This window comes from Galendromus occidentalis, unplaced genomic scaffold (genome assembly GCF_000255335.2).
Source record: "Galendromus occidentalis unplaced genomic scaffold, Mocc_1.1 scf7180000077527, whole genome shotgun sequence".
Classification (NCBI taxonomy): Eukaryota; Metazoa; Arthropoda; class Arachnida; order Mesostigmata; family Phytoseiidae; genus Galendromus; species Galendromus occidentalis.
Window position 1 is genome coordinate 964,637 of NW_003805515.1, and position 18,210 is coordinate 982,846.

An 18,210-nucleotide genomic window follows, 5' to 3' on the forward strand; every position below is an offset into this window, starting at 1 on the left:
CCTGGCTTCAGTGCAGACGTTCCATGCAACGATTTCCAAAAGCGTATCGACGGTGCTGGTGGGCAGAAGCTCGAGAGAAGGGTAGCATCCAACCGGCAATTGTTTTCTGTTCGCTCCTCGCCGATCGATTTACTTGCGACCCCGGACAACCTTCTTCTTCCTCTTCTTCTAATTCTTGAACACATTAGGCTCTCCGGTTGATTTCCCATGGTCCCAATCGGTACTCCACGCGGCTAACTCGATGTTATGCGGTCCCTGCCGTGACGAAGACATCGATGACAGCGGGACGTAGTACGATATTCAGGATACAGGGTCGCTCGATGAGAGCAACATCTCCCTATTCGATATTTACTTAGTTGGTGGCTCTTGACAACTTTATCAAAGAGGTGCCTTCCGCGAGACGTGGAGAGGCCAGGCCAGCGTAGTTGTGCTTTGACCCAACGTCAAAGATCCGACAGCGAGTGACGGGGAATTGACAGGGTCCCTCGCCGTCGCGTTCACTTCTCGAGCAGCTCCGCACAGTAGCACTCCGCACATTAGGGAGAGCAGGATATTTTTTCCATCTCTGCGTCTTTCGAAGGCATTGTTTTTCCGTCATATTCCGTGCATGGAGTTCGGGCAAGGTCGAGTCCCGCGGAGAGATGAAGGGCGGAAAGATTCGAATGAGCCAAAGCCGCTATCTGATTGAGATCGAAAGCAGTGAAGCCCTATGAGTGAGCATTATTAATGGTATTGTAAAGTTATCTCGATTCGACTCTGAAGACGCTCGACTGTGCCTCTCGGTCGTGATTGAAGCAGCCTCCGAGCTCTGCGAAGATCAGTCGAAAGCTTTCTCCCGTGTTTAATCGCGCGCATTCGCCTAATTCACCACTCGTACGGTCAGACTGACTCAACTTACTCTGTCTCCCATCTACACCCACGCGCCGTCGATATTTGTTCGTTTCGATGCCATCTCAGGTGTTTGGCCGCCTGATCAGATCTGAATTGCGAGATCGGACAAGGTGGGGAAACAAGTATGAAACAAGCGGAACGTATAGTTGAGATCGCGCGATTGTGCATACGGGCATCCGCGGCTCCTTCTCAGCGTCGAAATTCACCACGGCAGCACTGGCACGGAAGAAGTACCTAAATACAAATTTTCGGACTCGTCCAAGCGTGAAAAGTTAACGCGTCCGCAAACATTTTGGAACCATCATGTGGACGTCACCGAACTGTAGACGGCTGGTGGTGACGGGACCAGCGATGGCAACGAAACCATTTGACGAGATCGCTATGACCGGATGTAAGAGTGGCTCGCACGAAATTCGCGAATCTTCGTGAGTTTGTTCTTCTTATTCGCTCTGTCTAGTTCTAGCAGTTGTTTACCCGCCAGGTCGAAATCGGACATCTAAATCGAAGGGCGGAGCCGTCCGCGATTCCATAGGCCGCTATCAGGCCATCTTCTAAAATCTCATCTGCTCGTGTGCGTGCGTGAGCGAGCGGGTCGGTGTGCACGACGCCTCGTGTGTTCTCGTAGTGCCGATTGAGAGGTAGCCCGTCCAACTGCTGATCTCGTTGTGCCTTCTGAATCGGATCGCTTGTTGTTATTTGTTTTTTATTCGTTTGGCTGACATCGGACGAACGATGCTCAGGCCCATAGGGAGAAAATTGCTTATATCTCTCTCTATCTCGTGTTGAAATTTCGTGGCTACTTCGTGAAGTCGCCATGATCTCGCAGCTTAGCCGTCAGACATAAACAGCCTTCGGCTTGAGGAGGCACCTCATCGTCGGCGGCGGCGGCAGCAGCAGCAGCGGCTACAGTGGGAGCAATGACGACGACGACGATTCTTTTTGAAGTTGTTCTCATCGCACGTTTCCACCGGCGCGCCCAGAATGGCTGCCCAGATAGACAGGTCGGCTGGGCGGCCAGTCGACGGGAGTCGGGGAGACTTGCTTGAAGCAGGCGGACACCCTAATTAAACGATGCTACAATTGGCCCGCTTACATCGATAGAGTCTAAATGGCCGCCATGATCAAGTGCACGACGACAACAAATCGAGGCATGACAACATAACGATGCGATTAGAGAGGAGAACAACGTATCGATGAAACACGTCGCGTTTAGGGGTGCTGTTCGACAACCGCTCACTTCATCACTCTTTTCATCTCCACGATGAATGGCGAGGAACCCCGACCTGTGGAGAACGACCGAGGCATTACGAGGTGTACACAGCAGCGCCCTTTAGGTAAAAATCGAGCGTTTCGAGCACCCAATGATCTGACAGTGCTGCTCTCACCGATCATGTTTGTTCAAGCATTTCTGAGTGATCGATGGAGTTTCTAACGGATGTTCGCTGATGGCGAGCTGATTCTGTCCGATACCGAAATAGAGGCGGAAGACACTTGAAGAAACATCCGAGCGACACTTGTTTGTTGTTCACTTCGAGTGAAATTTGCTTTTTTTCCTTTCCAATCGGGTCGTTTCCGTGTCGATCACGGAAGGTCCGACTCCGAATCTCCAAAATTGTTCAACAATTGACGGAAGCCTTCCGTTTTCGATTGAGGTTCGGAAGGAAGGAATTCGCCTCAGCTGCTCCCTCGGTGCTCGAAAACGGCAAATATATGATACTTTTAATTATTATTCTCTTTCCTTTCCAATGAATGTCGTCGACACCAGTACTCCTTCTTCTTCGTCCCTCTCGCAGCTCATGAGTGTGGAGGCTGTCCAAAATAATTGAAGATGTAAATTCCCTCTTCTCGGTGCCGTCGTTCTCTTAGAGTGAGACATGTTTACTCAAGGAAGAATTTGTTTTTTGGAAAAATATAAATGACGCAACGCTGTTGTCACAGCGGGACCTGACTCGGGCGGAAATTTATGATCCTTCCACCTGGGAGCATGAGACAACAAGGAATTATAGAGGCGACAAACATATATGGTTTAAGCAATAATTACCCAAGGCAAGAATAGTTATTTCAGTCTCTTTCGATTGAGTGACTCGATGGCATAACAATCGTCCGATGCCGGAGGTTCCTGTCGAAGAAATTATCTGCAACGAAGCCTCGATGCCGCGCTGCATGTTGAAGAGATGAATAACGGGACTCATGAATGATGAAATCTGAGCTCCGATCTCGTTCCGCGGAAGAGTCGCCAGAGAGCAGATGCTGATCAGCTGTTGCCAACGACATGTGTGAAGCCCGACCGAGCAGCAGCACTCGTCTCGCTGCGGAGTGGAGGAAATTCAGCCAATCGTTAGTGCCTCGGATTCATTGTCTCTCGCCGTGGAGTGCTCTAATTGATCATGCTTCTCCGTCTCTTCCCCTACTCGGAGCCCTGAGTAAATGGAGGCTTGAGAAACGATTCCGTAGTTCAAAAAAGGGGAAATCGGATCCTCCTCTTCAAACGCTCCGATTATCATCGAAAATAGTAACATATTCCTGACCGTGTGGCAATTTGTCGAGTGTGAGTGCCGATCTGAATTCATCGAAGCCGAGTCTTCCTCCCGAAAGAGTGACCTTTCGAAGTTGGCCTGTTTGCCTTGGCGGAGCCTAAAGGTCGACCGGACACTCGCCGACGTTTAGAGACCAGCGGGCTGGTTGGGAGCTCAATGTGTTTGCATAGCGAAAACTATGTCGTTTGTTAGAGGAGACATTGACGTACGATGGACGATACCAGATGGTGGTTTCTTATGCACGAAACGCTTGCTCGTTGCGTGCATTCGGCCTCGTGTTATTTCGACATTTTGTGATTAGGCAGGAAAGATGGGCCTCTCTTCCCTCCAGTTCCTACGTTCCTCGTAGATGGATGCTGGCCCGTCTAGAATTCCTTTGTGTTCACTAGGTGGCGGAAAGTAATATTCGACCCACTTTCTTGACGCCATGACGCGACGGCCGTGGAAGCCGAGCAACGACCTTCCTCGCTTCTACGCGGGACCTACTCGTGGTGATTCTCGGGATGGAGTGAACAACTTTTCCGAGAAATTCCCTCAGGGAAACCGATCATCCCAGATTCCGGAAGAATCGCGGAGTTTTCGCTGAGCAAGCACGTGGCTGATAATTCCTGCCATCCGTGCGTGTCGCGCTCAGAGAGTGAAGTTGTTGTTGTTGACGTCGTCGTCATCATCAGCATATCCAAGGATCTTCTACCCTCCGCACGGCATTGTTCTCTTTACATTGTTTCTCGAGCGTTCGGGTTCAGAAGTCCCTACGGAGCATTTAAGTTGCAGCACCTATACGATTCTGTCGGTCAGTCGGTCTGCCTTTGGTCGATTCGTCTGTCGGCTCGTCTCTATCCAATTTTACGACCTAACCGCACTCGGGCCTCACGGTAACAGCATCTGTTGATTTGTGATTTGGGGAAAGTGGAACCTCCGAGTGGACTGTCTGGAACAAATGTCGAACTGTAGAGAAAAATTCGATTCACGATTCTCGATCCCTGTTTTATTCCTCCAACCCAGATATTTCAAAGGCCTTCGAATGCCAATGGTACAATTCCCCATGCAGAATATATTTGGGTCGCGAAATATTGGTGCGGTACGCTACGCATCGCAGCCGTTCCCGAAACCTCGGATGCTCGTCACGAGCGGTACCGCGCTCCTCGCTGACGTCATACCGAATCGGTCGAAACTTCCAAAGGGCGCTCTCTTTGGCGTAGTGCTCGGAAATCGTGGAACGCCCCCAACCCAAGGGTTCCGCTGTCGTGCAGGACGACATTGGTCCTTCAGGTGCCCGGAACAGGCACCAGATATCCTCCGAGGATTGATTTATTGGACATTCACTTGACGGATACATTTGCCGCTGCTTCGGTATATCGTTCGCGAAACAAGCGACGAATTCTGGCTCATTATCGTTTCAATCATCCTTGAACGCGAGCATCATGTCAATCCCGGCACCTGAACAGAGAGTTTTTCCCGCGGCATCTCGATCATCCGTTGCGGAAGAATGACGCGACCTGGACCGTGAGATGTTCTCTTCGAGGCTGCGTCAGCTCATTAGATACTTGCGAGGGCACTCACCTCACGTGCTTTCCGAAAGGTGATCGGCTCTCGCTGCTCTCAGACGCGTGCACTGACCGCGCGTCGAAGTGTATCAAGATTAGATAGCAAAGCGTCTTCCACAAATAACAATGCCGGCTCGGAAGAGTGAGCTCAATAAATCGAACGGGAAGGGTCGTCGAGTCAACCTCGACGGCGGGAAGCTGTCAAGATCCCGCCGAGAAATGTGCGAGAGTCTGTTGTCCGAAATACGGATGTATCAATCGATGACGACCAGAGGAAGAAACTTTACGGAGCGTCCCTGACCGTCATCGACCGTGAAACTCTCGCGTGCGCCTTTGTCTCCGAATGGTTGAGATACTTTCGCCGTTGGTCATCCTCTCTGAGGTCATGGTGATGAAGTCATCACAACGCCGACATCGTGCAGCGGCCGCCGCAGCTACGAATAGGTAGATGTGTACAAGGAATAATTTCGAGTGAAAACTTCGACCGACTGAGTCGCGTTCCGTCGCTCCGAATTCAATGGATTGTCTATGACGACGTCGGGGACGATAAAGCTGAACCTCCCATATCTGTAAACCCCTGTGGCCTCTACATTGGGTCGATGACAGAATGACGGATGGCCAACGCAGGCCGGCGACGGATAGATGAGAATTAATTGGAAACGGGCTGTTGTCTCCTTTTCTCTTAGGTCTCGATTTGCATATTATCTCCTCTTTCGTTGATAAAAGCCCCGGCTCTACTCCGCTCAATCTTGATTCTTTGACTGGCATCCTCCGGTGGATGCCTGGAGTTGCATGGCTGCTCTTATTGCTGACGAGCACTGTTTGAGCTCTCAGAAAGGGAGAGAGCGACTTCAGCCTCCGCTATTGGATGGCTGCTCGCTAAATGGAGCAACGAAGAGCCTCAGCCTGCTACCATAATTCTCCAATTCGTATGCTGCTTGCGCTGCGCTTACGGGGCTTAAGTTTAGGCCGATCTGTACTTTGACCCTTTTGCAAAATCAAGCGTTAAGCGGAGAGCCGTGCCTCACCGGACTTCGAGCTGGATAAGAAATACTGGCTGCATGAGCAAGGACCGCGATGGTGATCCCGGTGTTCCCTCCGGATCAGATTGCCAGCGAAAACTTTTGCACCGATAAACCAAGGAGTCGACTCGGCAAGGTGCCGTATTTGGACGTTCCACCGTAGAGCTGCAGCAACAGCCTTGGGAAGTGCGAACAGACCGATTCGATGCGAGCTGATACAAAGCCCGACTAAATTTGGTGCTGCTTCTTTTTCGTCTGACGACGAAACACGGAAATCCGTTGATGGCGGTCCACCTCCCGATTCAAGTGCTCGAGAGGCGGTTCTATTCCAATTTTGTTCTCGTGGACTCGGTCGATGTTGAGGAAAGATTTATAGAATATCATGATGTATAATATCACAATATATGAATGAATGATTTATATGTATATTGAATCGATACGATCACATGTATAAATGAATGATTTATAAAAGAAATAGAACTTCAAATCTCGAATATTCTCGTGGCTCACGTGATAACTATCAACTGAGACAAGTTTGGGCGCGCGAGAGCTTGACAAATAAACAGCGGAGAGCCCGGGGGTGGGGGTCGCGGTACATAGTCCAAAGGTATTTACAAGTGTGGCTCCAATTACGACTCTCACTCCTCCCCCGGTATTCTAGACATCCCGTCCCCATATTCCTCCGCCTCCCAACCCCAACAGAAATCCCCTCCAATTCTCCATTCATGACTCAGTGTTGGTGGTGGAACGCTCCGCAAGCTACCGAGTGCATCCAGTCAGTCTTTTGCCAGTCAGCTGGCTGGCCGACTGGCCGGCTAGCAGTAAGCTAGCCACTGTTTATAGTTGACTTGCTTCCCCATTCGGGTAAGAAGAGGGATCACTCCCGACGATCATTTACTCGGGGATATTCGCAACGCTCGAGAAATTTCGTGGAGATCCTGAAAGCCCGTGGGTCAACTGTAGATCAGAGGCTGAAGGTGAAACAGCGCTCCCGGCTGATTTTGAATGACTCCAAACGACCGAAACCACAAAGTGTAACCAACCATACTGCACGTCCAGGAAGAGCTCAGCAACGAAATACCTGTGGTGTCGAGTTTTCACAGCGCGACACGTCGTAGAAATACGCGAGATCGTCAAGCATTCCTCCATCAAACGATCAAATCGTTCGTCCCAGCATCCATACATTTTCCAAAAGCTGGTTTTGTGAGTGAACGAATTTCGGCTCGAGGAGGAATGTCAATACATCGCCACAATGCGCGACCAGCAGAGGCCATACCAAGGCTCGACTGCCTGCTTAGAGCCACTGTGGAATTAGCTCGGGAAGTGTGAACATCGGTCTTCGTTCGCAGTCGTTGCGCAACGAAGTCGATGATTTCCTTTGGGAGGGGCGGGTAGCGGATCTTTGCTGGCTTCGTCGGAGGCAACCACTGAGTGAGAGACGGTGGCCAGTCTGTCTGTCCGTCACTGAGTGCAGGCGAACTCGCATGGATAATGACGACCTGGACCCCTGGGATGGATGAGGAGGTGATGTATAGGCCGCCACGACTCGTGCTGAGATGTCGTTCGCCCTTGCACAGGAAAAGATAATACGATAAGCGATTACAGCACGCGGTTCGATATTGCAATCGAACAATGAGTGTGAGTCCTGCTGAGCGTCGAATGAACTCAGTGTCGCTATGACGGGATCACTGAGGCGAGAGAGACAAAAAGTTCAGGACTGTTCCGCCATGGAGACGAACGCGGCAGGCTGATCGAGTTGGCCCGACGCGCAGCTCGCCTTCGAAGACTATTTCTTCGGTACGCTTATATCTCGCGGGAGTCATCGAGTCGAACGATTCAGAACTGTGTCATAGAGCGATGCGTCTCGTAGATATCTTGACTACCAACGGAAACGAGAAGATGAGCGAAAACAAGTTCTCTAGGGAAGCTCTCGAGCTATTTCATTGTAACCACCGTTTGCTGTCGAGTGCGCGGAGCGAATCTCGACTGACTCTGGAAGCCAGGCTGGGGCCCACCGTGTAAACGGGAGAAAACGGAGCGCCGCCACGGCCGCATTCAAAAGGGCAAACATTATTATCGACGTCGTTATCGTTGCTGATGTCGATGTCGCTGTTTGATGCGGACAGGAGGAAGAAAAAGAGATGACGAGACAGCCACAGAAATATTAAAGCCGTGGATGTTCCGCTGAGTCAGGATGCGTTTGTCAATTATCATGGTCAGCGGCCTGACATCTACGGTAGCACCAGTCACGGCAACAAGTACGCGTCGGACCGTCTCCGAGGGAAATGTCTCTAGCGGAATGTTCCGCGTAAAACTTTGGTGCCGAAAACGTCAGCGGAATCTCGGAAAAAAAAATAAGCCCTCTTGCGAGCGGATACCGTGAAGGATACCGGGAAGCGGAAAGCGTCGAGTAATATGCAAAGTTTCCTTTTTTGATTCATTCAATCGCTCGGCCTCTGACTCGCGAAAGTCGCCCAAGATCGTCGACTCAGGATGGCGGAGAAATAGAGAGGCCGTCTGCGACAACTAGTGGGGTCAGTGGGATTTATCTCTGTCACGATAAGTCCACTCGAATAGGAGCGGGTGTGAACACCTCTCGCACTGCCACGGATATAAACGAAAGCCAACAAAATTCTGCCACACGACCGGTAGGCTTGCCCAGATGCATGATGAGGGTATGTCGTAATCAGGCGTATCGTACCTATGCCCAACGAAGCAGCTATCATTATCTCACGCGTCTCAGAGCCTTCGATCTCCTTCTGTGTTTATGTTGATTCGGCTCTCCGCTTCTTGCGATTTCACAGGTATCACAGTTTGTGAGCGATGTGGGTGGCCGCTCGCATGAGGTGTGAAATTCTATCGGAAGGATGATGTGCTGATATCGCAAAACGGAGCCGTCAAGTTTCCGAGCGACTACGGATGGTATCTAGAAACAACTTTTCTCCCGTTCAGCTTCCGATCCTGCGAGCCATTGTCACCTCTTGCGGTTCGATCAAACAAGAAACGGTTTAAAAATTCGCTGTCCCGACAAAGGGTCTCGTCTAGAGCGTTCCTTTCGGAACTCCCCCAAAATTCTCTCCTTCTTGAATCTCCCGAGCGGATCGACGTCCACGACCCTTAGCCGCTTATCTATCGCTCCCATACGGAGCGGTTCGTGGATCTCCGTAATGAGCGGGTAGGCACCGCAATCGGTCTGAACGAGGACGCAATTCCTTCTCGATTCGGAGGAGGGTTAACACTCATAACGTCTAACCGATGCGGGTCTCTCATCGCGCGGTGATCGAGTTGTTGGTTGGTCGGTGGCTCAGTTGAAATCTCAGTCGACCAGAGTCCGATTACGCGTCTCCGATTCGGTCATTCATGATTATGATCTTGGCGAGCAATCCCGAATTTCTGATGGTCTGGCCGGGCGTCACTTTCGTTCGAGATCCTGGACCTGAGGAGAGCTGCCACCTTGCCACCAGAAAGCAGCTACTCGATCACACCTCGACTGCCAACGCAGTTCGACTTTTCTCCATTGCCAGTCAGAGAAGAAAAGAAGCGAGTCGGCACCATGCGACACCCCCACGTCGTCGGTCGCTTGACAGACGCCTACATGGAAGTCGGCTATTCAGTCATCTCCATAACCGCGATGCTGGGCTTAAGTCGTGCAGCTGATCTCCGTCTGTTCGAAAAAGGACATTAGGAGCCTCCGAATGTTATAAATGGGAGAAGGTGACATTAACCCGGGAGCGCAGGGCCAATCTTTACCACCAGTCTTTTGTTTAGCATTTACCGGCGTGTTATGTTCTCTCGTTTATGTCAGAGTGCTGTGCGGCTCGTGGAGATCTGCATGGACGCGACAGAGTGGAGGAAAAACAGTCATTGGGAGATGTTTTGTCGGCACGGGACCCGATGTGTGGTCGGACGTTGAAATCTCCGCCACATCAACGACATGTGTAAACTATAGTCGGAGGGAGTCTCGGCTTCCCCTTCCGTGATGTCGTAGTCGGGCCGTAGTGGTATGGTCACGAAATATTGGAGTTCGACTCGAAGTCGTCTGCATTCGACTTCCTCGACCGTTGAGAATTTCACAGCGTCGGGGACTCGTCTTGAGAGGAACCGGGTAACGCGGCAGTCGGCCTCTCGATTTATAGTTATGATTGTTCCGCCGCTTGACCGAGCGCCACCGGATCTATCACGGCTCACTGATTGAAGTTTTCGAAACTTTTCGACGCTGTGAAAACCCTCGTAGCAGGCTCATTCGAATCCTACTGTGTCTGCGAGAGCCTTGCCTTCGATATTAGATCAGAATATTGGGACTCGCTCCGAATGTGATATCCGCTAGAGAATCCCCTCGCCCCTCCCCGACCCTATCTTTCCCGCAGGGCGAATGATCCTCTGAGCTTCTTCGTGAAGGAATACCCGAGATCAAACCGATCGGAATCCACGACGGGATCCCTGCCGTACCGTGAACGGCAAAGAGAACTTTCGACGGAATCCTCTCGTTCCAAATTCAGCCGGGATGTTGACGGAGTCACGCCTCCGCATTGAATTTCCATTGACGGAATGTACGCGTGGTCGTCGGCGACAGTCCATTTAAGAATTAAGAGAAGCGAGAAGGAGAGTCTACGCAATCATACCGTAGGAAGCCGTTCGCTGAATGGTTGTGTGAATGCTTGAATGAATCATTCACGAGTAAGGAAAAAAGAGACACACCAACGACGATCGGCTACAATCGACCGGCGAAATACGACCGAACTACTATTTACTACGTTCATTGAGAAAAATCGCGCATGTCTTTGTTCGCGCCGTGCTATTCGATCACAGCGATTTTTCCGCGTCGTGGCCGTCGGTCAGCGTTTATTGATCGATCCATTCAGATCGAGCTCGACAGCGAGACAGATCCGACAGGGCCAAGGACATGAGACATGAGCATCGAGAAGTCCAGAGGATTTCTTGTCTCGGAGTCGACGCTGCTTCCGAGGATGGCTCGCTCACCAGGATCATCGCTCCTGTCGGAGGAGCCGGATATCGAGTGATTACCTAGGTACGTACAATTGTACACAACGTCAAGACGCCCGACAAATCATTTTTCTCAGTCAGCGAGGATTCGTCGCGGAATCCTGGAGTTGTCGACGGATCACGCGACGTTCTGGCGGGGGGATTCAATTCCCCTAAGGAGTAGTAGGCGTGATCAGCACGAAAGGACTGACACGCAGGTAAACCGAAAGCTCCACGACTCCTCTGAGAGAAAAGTCGCGCGAGGCGAGTCGGTCGGTCGCTATCTTTCCTCTCTCGTGACCGTAAGCGTTTCTGTCGAGTGCTCTCTCGATCTCTCGACCGATCACTCGGTCGAATCTATCGAGCGAGTCAGATAAACGTATGGGAAATTTTCGGGCGCGAACTCAAGCTTCCCCAGAGCGCAGCAAGGGTACCCGGCATCGTCCATTGGTCAGCCGATCTGTCTGTCTTCGTGTCTATCTTTTGGGTGGTTGCTCGGTGGCTGAGTGTTTGTATACTAAGTAAATGCAAATCAACTCCACCCAAGCTCTGACGTCGTCCGCGGAGATTCATTCGGCGTATGAGCTCGCTTCTGGCTGTCGGGAGAGACATCAGATGGACGGAAACGCGGACGGACGCTCGGACGGTCGACCGAGCGACCAACAAACGAAGCTCGGGAGACGGATCGCAATTAAGCTCGAAAAGCAGATGGACGGAGAAGAGGACTCGTGTGCTTAATTCAAGGTGTGGTCAATGAGCGGAGCTTTTCGATGACAGCGGGTGGTCTCCACCAATTCGCTGGACCTTCTACTCAATGAGTATCAAGAGCATCTCATCCACTGATTCATCCATTCCGGAATCGGGGAGAAAATCCTCGTGACATGGAATCGGAAGCCTCGCAGGATCGAGAACTCTTTTCGCTGCCGGTTATTGAATTCCGCCGTCTCCACGGTCATGAAGGCGTGAAAATAGATCGTTCTCCCATACACGTCGTCGTCCATCCACGGTCACGCTCCAAAATGCCACGATTAGCGGAGCTTCGGACCCTTCGGATGTCAATCAGAGAAAACCTCCTAAGCCGTATCGGCAACGAAAGCCAATTCGATCTTCGTGTTGAGTTAATCCCTTGTGTGAATGGCATGCCAATTTATTCATTGTGACGCGTGCTCTGAGAGGCGCTCCATTCTTGAAGCGGAATGATCGTCAGTAGCATCGCCTCTGCTGCGCTGGTCGCTTCTAAGACCTTCGTCTTTTCTAAAACCGTCATCTCGGAGCAGCAGCGGCGAAGCTTCTGTTGCCGTCTCGAGACCTACTTCCTCACGTTGCCAGGCCTGCTCGTGTGGCTCAGTTTACATTAACGCGTCGAACGGAGAACCGCTGCACTAGGTCAGGTAGCTAAACAACTCCTATTCGGAGCCTTTCAACGAGAACGGCACCGATTCTCGGAGAAATGCAATACTAGGACAAGGACGATCTCACACCGAATACTATCATTTGGACGGAACGACAAAAAAAAACACTGAGCTGACCACGGCGATGAGTCAGTGGGAAAAAAGAAGGAAGCCCCTCCAGCTTGTCCGTGGAGAAAACATGCATTGATCGAGCCCTCAAGAACTCCTCGACCCGTGGAAGCCTGTTCGAGCCGTTAATGAATACGTTATTGAACCCAGTTTGTGTAACACCGTTCCTTGGTTCAATGCCGCACTAGAGGCCCCGACGACGATTTTTGTTGCTCGTCATTCGCGTACTTTTGATTCGTTTTTCACACTTTTGTTGGACTAAGGCCCCTTGTTGGGAATGAGAAGAGGGAGAACGTGGAGGAGGCCTTTTTGCTTCAGTGAAATACGCCCAAGCAAAGCAGAACCGTTTCATTTGAGCCGAGGGAGGGTGGTCCATTTTTTTCTGCTCCGAATCGGGAAGTTTTCTCGGGAGTTTCCCTTCCGAAAGTTTCTCGGGAATCAATTCATCCGCAGGATATCAGGAACCAGATGACAGCGAAAATAGAGAATAACCTTGAGCTTGATCTGTCCGCCCGAGTTTTCCAGAATCGAACTCGCAGGAATGAAATATGCAGGATACGTTCAGTTCGGACTTGCCGTAGCTAAGCGAAGCAGCATATACCCGCCTCAACATATACGAAAAATCCCTCTGAGCCTCTGAGCAATCGATGTGTTGACAGATCCATCAGCGGCGGAAGCGCTTCCGCAGGACTGGAGAAAAAGTGAACTGCGGGAATTTTCGAACGAGCTGCGGATTTCTGCACTCGCGGGTCTACGGAATAGAGAGTTTCATGGACGTTCTTTTGCTTCCAGGATCATCGTCGGCGCCCCGCTGAAAAACAATAGGGGCGAAGTAATGTCCTGCGACATCTTCGGAGATGTCGGAAGGCGTTATAAGGGAAACCACCATTGCGAGAGCCTTCCACTGAAGCCGTCCTCCAGCTCTCAGTCATTCGAAGGCAGCGAGAATGCTACCGGCATGTGGCTCGGTGTTTCGGTCTCTTCGGGTCATGAATACGGAGTGCTGGTGAGTATCTTTCCTTATTTGATTTTTTGTTCTGAAAGGTCCCTGTCAGTCGTGTGGTCTCTGGTGAACAGGGACAGAATAGAACGGAAGAGTCGAGGAAGATCTGGAGCCCCGTAGATTTTGCAGTCCCTGACGAATATTCCGCATATTTCCAGACGTGCGCGCATCGTTTCACTAAACCCGATCTGGGTGGAGAAGGCAGCTCTACCGACCCGCGTTCCGCTCAGCAATTAGGATTAGGAGTATGCTTCAAGTATACAACGAATCTCGCGTACGAGGATATCCGGATGCCCTGCCAAGGCAAAGCCTACAACAAATATCATCAGGATTTCGGACTTTGTCAAGCGGGAACCAGTTGCCATCTCAGCAAAGACTTCAATGTTCAATCGATCGGAGTCCCTGGCGCGAAAACGTGGCGTGGAGCCGTTTACGCTTTCCAAAGCAGATACACCAACGGTTTCCACCGAGAATGGGTGGCAACCCACACTGACGCAGATAACCCTGTAGAGAACTATGCGTATCTGGGCATGTCCGTTACGACGGGGCATTTCTTCGACAAGTTCCAGCACGCCTGGGCGTCCGGCGCCCCGAGAGCTAACGACACGGGCGCGGTTCTGCTCTTCGAGAAGAATCGCGCGCCCAACACCAATGAACTCGAGTTGAATCGAACCCTCGTCGGTAAGCAAATTATTCGTTTCGTCCGCATGCTTCTCGGCACTGATCGGAGTGCCTCAAGCTCTGGGTTGCGTCGAGAATAGAATTCGGAAGCAAAGTTCCGGTAGCGCCATTCGGAGAAGGTTTTCTAAAGAAACGCGATCGTACAGATATTCTCGTCCGTCTGATAATTAGAACTCAATATTACCCTCAGGCGAACAAGTCGCATCGTCATTCGGATATGTTATCGCAGCCGTCGATATCAATCGCGACAAGTTCGATGACTTGATTGTGGGTGCACCATTCTATTTCGAAGACGGTCTCGGAGGCGCCGTATACGTCTTCATGAACGAGGGACCGCCGAAATTCATTTCCCCGAGCACTAAGCGACAGAAAATCGTCGGGAATCAAGAGGAATCCAGATTTGGTTTCGCCATCACCGGGATGGGTGATGTCGATCGCGACGGGTTTAACGGTGAGACTCGTCGGATATTTCTAGAGCTCATCGGAATTTCGGAGAAAAAAACATACTCACCAGATTGATGAAAGAACACCCAGAGAATGCTCCCCGCTGAGCGAGGATGCTATTGATTTCAGATGTCGCAATCGGAGCTCCGTACGAGGACGCCGGGGCAGTTTATCTGTATCTGGGAAACAGCGAGGGTTTGAGCCCTAGACCCTCGCAGATCATTCGAGCATCGGATCTCGGCAGAAGCAGGATGCTGTCACCGCCGACGACGACGTTCGGATATTCCTTGTCGGGCGGTGTCGACCTCGACAACAACAAATACCCCGATCTCGTGATTGGAGCCTACGCTTCAGATAGGGTTTTTGCGGTATACGCGAGGCCCATCAGGGACATCAAGGCCGAACTCCAGTACATAGACCAAATCGACCCCACGGCCCGTAAATGCATGTCGAGCAGCGAAGTCTGTACCTCGTTCGAGGTGTGCCTCACAAGCCCATCTCAGTACGGCTACCAATCAGGGGGTTTGGAGATCATTCAGAGAATCGAAGCCGAGACTTTCTTAGAACACAAGAAAAAATCGAGGGTAATCTTCAAGGAAGCGAAGGACACAGACCATCCACACATATACGAGAGGAAAATGAGCCTATCAACCTCGAGCCTGTGTACGAAAGGAAACCTCATCCTCGTCGATCGCTCAGACATCCATAACACGATTCGACTGAAACTCACTTTGAACATCGTTGACGATATCGATGAACTATCGAGGTCGAGCACTGAACAGGTCGTGCTCATCGATCGCTATCCCATCCTCAATCAGAAGCTCGGAACTCTCATCATCAAGGCGAACTTCATCAAGAACTGCGGAGATGATGAGATCTGCGAGTCGGCACTTCACACGAAGGCCCTTATGAATTTGCCGCAGGAAAAAGGAGAACACGTTTTTTATCTTGGCACCGAGGGGCTCAACATATCGACAATTATCGAAAACACCGGAGAACCCGCATACGACGCCGATCTCATTGTCGAACACCCGAAGGAGTTCTCTTTCATCGGTAGAGCGGTTTTGTCAAATAAAAATGTACTCGACTGCGTCGAGGAGAGGAACGACGAGGACAACCAAGGAAAAAGTCTCGTTCGCTGTGACCTCGGGAACCCCATGGAGATCGGGGAAAGAATCGAATTACTCCTGAAATTCAAGCCCGAAAACGAGGCTGATGAGTTGACTAGCGTAAAGTTCACCGTCAGGACTTCGACCTCGTCCAGAGACACCAGGAACCAGGCTCCCATAGAGTACAATGTCAACATAGTTCGAGCCGCAGAACTCGAAATCAAGGGCAAAGCAACGCCCGAGCAAGTGCTCTATGGCGGTCAAGTCATTGGAGCTTCGGCGATGAAGTCGGAAGTAGATATCGGAAGTGAGGTCATGCACGTTTATTCCGTCTTCAACTACGGGCCCTACCTGGTGCCCGAGTTCTCGGTGTATCTTCGATGGCCTCTGGAGGTTGAGAATATGCGCAAAAACGGGAAATACTTGCTTTATCTGACCGATATGCCCCAAGTGAGCGTCGGTAAACAGACGACATCCTGTCGCGCCCTCAAACCGGACTCGATCGATCCTCTTGGATTGAGGTCGGCGAGCAAGCCGCTTGTCGCAACCGAGGCTCCGAAGGCAGCCGCGTCGAGGGCTCAACCACGAGTTCAGAAAAAATCCACCGATCCTGCTCCGAGGCGAACCACCACGACCACGACCGAGATTCCGGATACGGCCAACGAAGATTACGACGATTACGGTGACTACGATGCCCCGGAAAAATCCACGACCGCGAGGTAAATCATAAAATCATGGGTTTGAGGTGTTCTCTCCGTAACTGCACTCCCTAGAGCGCCTCCCCAGACAGTCGATCTCATGAAAAAATCTCCCTGTTCCAGAACGATATACTCACGAAAATTCGTCCACGAACGAAACTACACTCGCCAGATCTTGACGAGATCGAAAAGAGACGTCATCGTTCCAGCCGAAAGCGTTAGGGTCGGCGGACGAATTAGGAGTGTGGTATCGATGCGGTGCGGCGTGAACACGCGATGCGTCGATTTTGTCTGTACAGTAACGAATCTGAAAAAGCACACAAGAGCCCTGATCTCGATCAAGGCTAGGCTGTGGAACGCAACCTTTGTTGAGGTGAGCCATCTGATCTTGACAATTCCCTTATGTGGAGCTTCGAAGTTTACCGTGGTGACACTCCATGGATCCGAAATCTTCACGGAATCGATCCGAATTCGCGATTAAGTCTATTCTGTACTCCGCAGGACTACCCCCAAGTTGACCAGGTGAGCATCTTCTCATCGGCGGAGGTCCGTTTGGATCCGGACGTCGACATTCGGCAGAATACCACCAATGATTACGCTGAAGCCGAGACCAAGGCGGAACCAGACGCCAGTCTCTACCAGCGTTCCGAAGGTTTCCCTTTGTGGGCAATCATTCTAGGTGTCCTGATAGGGATCCTGTTGTTGGTGGCGATCATCTACTGTTTGTACAAGGTGAGCGAGTCCCCTCATTGACGGTATGATCGTGCTCATTCCTCGTCCATCCGATATCGCGGAACTCTCCAATGAGTTGATATCTCGCGATCTGTATCCCGAACATCAACGAAAACAGCAAGCTCATTGAGCTCGATCTTTTCAGTACGGCTTCTTCAAGCGGAACCTTCCGAGCAATGGGCAGTACCAATCTGTGTCGCAAACGGAGAAGTCTGAATTAACGCAATTCGGTCAATATCCTGACAATCACTACAACTAGGGAACAAGTGCCTCGAAGTCTCCTCCGCAAAGAAGCACACGAGGAGGACTAAGAGAGGAGGGAGATGTGGGATTTCCCTCGCCAGAATCGGTCTTCCTCCCCAGTTGAGACGACAGTCGAGAGTCAGAAGCGCTCACTTTTGATCGAAACAGAGAAAGGTGCCAAAAAGCCAAGAGTCACAACTCTATCCGAGGTGCAATGCTTTAAAGGAGGCTCGTTAGCATGACTGTACATAAGTAAGAACGGAAGCGATGGCCTGATGGCACATGCTACAGCCTCCTCTAGATTGTAACGCCAACAAATTTTAGACACAGAGATATGGATGGTTATTTATTTTTGCGTCCAGCATCCGACGCTCGAATATAGGCCTCCATTATAGACTTGGAGGGAGAGAGCAAGATAGATCAATTTCTCAGTGGGCTCCCGGTATTCACCTTAAGAGATGCCGATGTCGTGTGGTCGGCCTTCCCTCCGAGCCCATACCGGAGAGGCATATATTCGAGCTGATTGTTATGGCCGGCATTCCTGCACGTTTGGCCAATGGAAGAATATACGACGAACCCGAAACCGATGAAACCTTATCACAAGTTTTTCCCTAGCGTGGATCCGCGTTCCATCCTGAGATCCGCGATCTTCTTCCAATCCTTCACTCCAGACCTCGATTTATTTTTCTCCAACACGGAGAATCTTCCGTCTCTTTGACTATAGAACCGACGAGATGTATGACTTTCGTAATTCCCACATGACAGGTGAAATTTATACGTGCCGCGTGGCTGAATAACTG

General features: G+C 51.0%; 1 protein-coding gene across 1 annotated transcript in view; it reads left to right on the forward strand.

Annotated features, from left to right (window-relative positions):
• LOC100897219 (integrin alpha-PS1) overlaps window positions 1–17,675 on the forward strand; it is a 51,297-nt gene extending 33,622 nt beyond the window's left edge. Inside the window, exons 2-8 of the mRNA XM_003748091.2 lie at window positions 13,293–13,506; window positions 13,662–14,184; window positions 14,375–14,635; window positions 14,758–16,456; window positions 16,559–16,808; window positions 16,937–17,167; window positions 17,313–17,675. Of these exons, the coding sequence (XP_003748139.1) occupies window positions 13,293–13,506; window positions 13,662–14,184; window positions 14,375–14,635; window positions 14,758–16,456; window positions 16,559–16,808; window positions 16,937–17,167; window positions 17,313–17,426 (3,292 nt within the window). The 3' untranslated portion in view covers window positions 17,427–17,675. The remainder of the gene's footprint in view (window positions 1–13,292; window positions 13,507–13,661; window positions 14,185–14,374; window positions 14,636–14,757; window positions 16,457–16,558; window positions 16,809–16,936; window positions 17,168–17,312) is intronic.
• The last annotated feature ends 535 nt before the right edge of the window (window positions 17,676–18,210 follow it).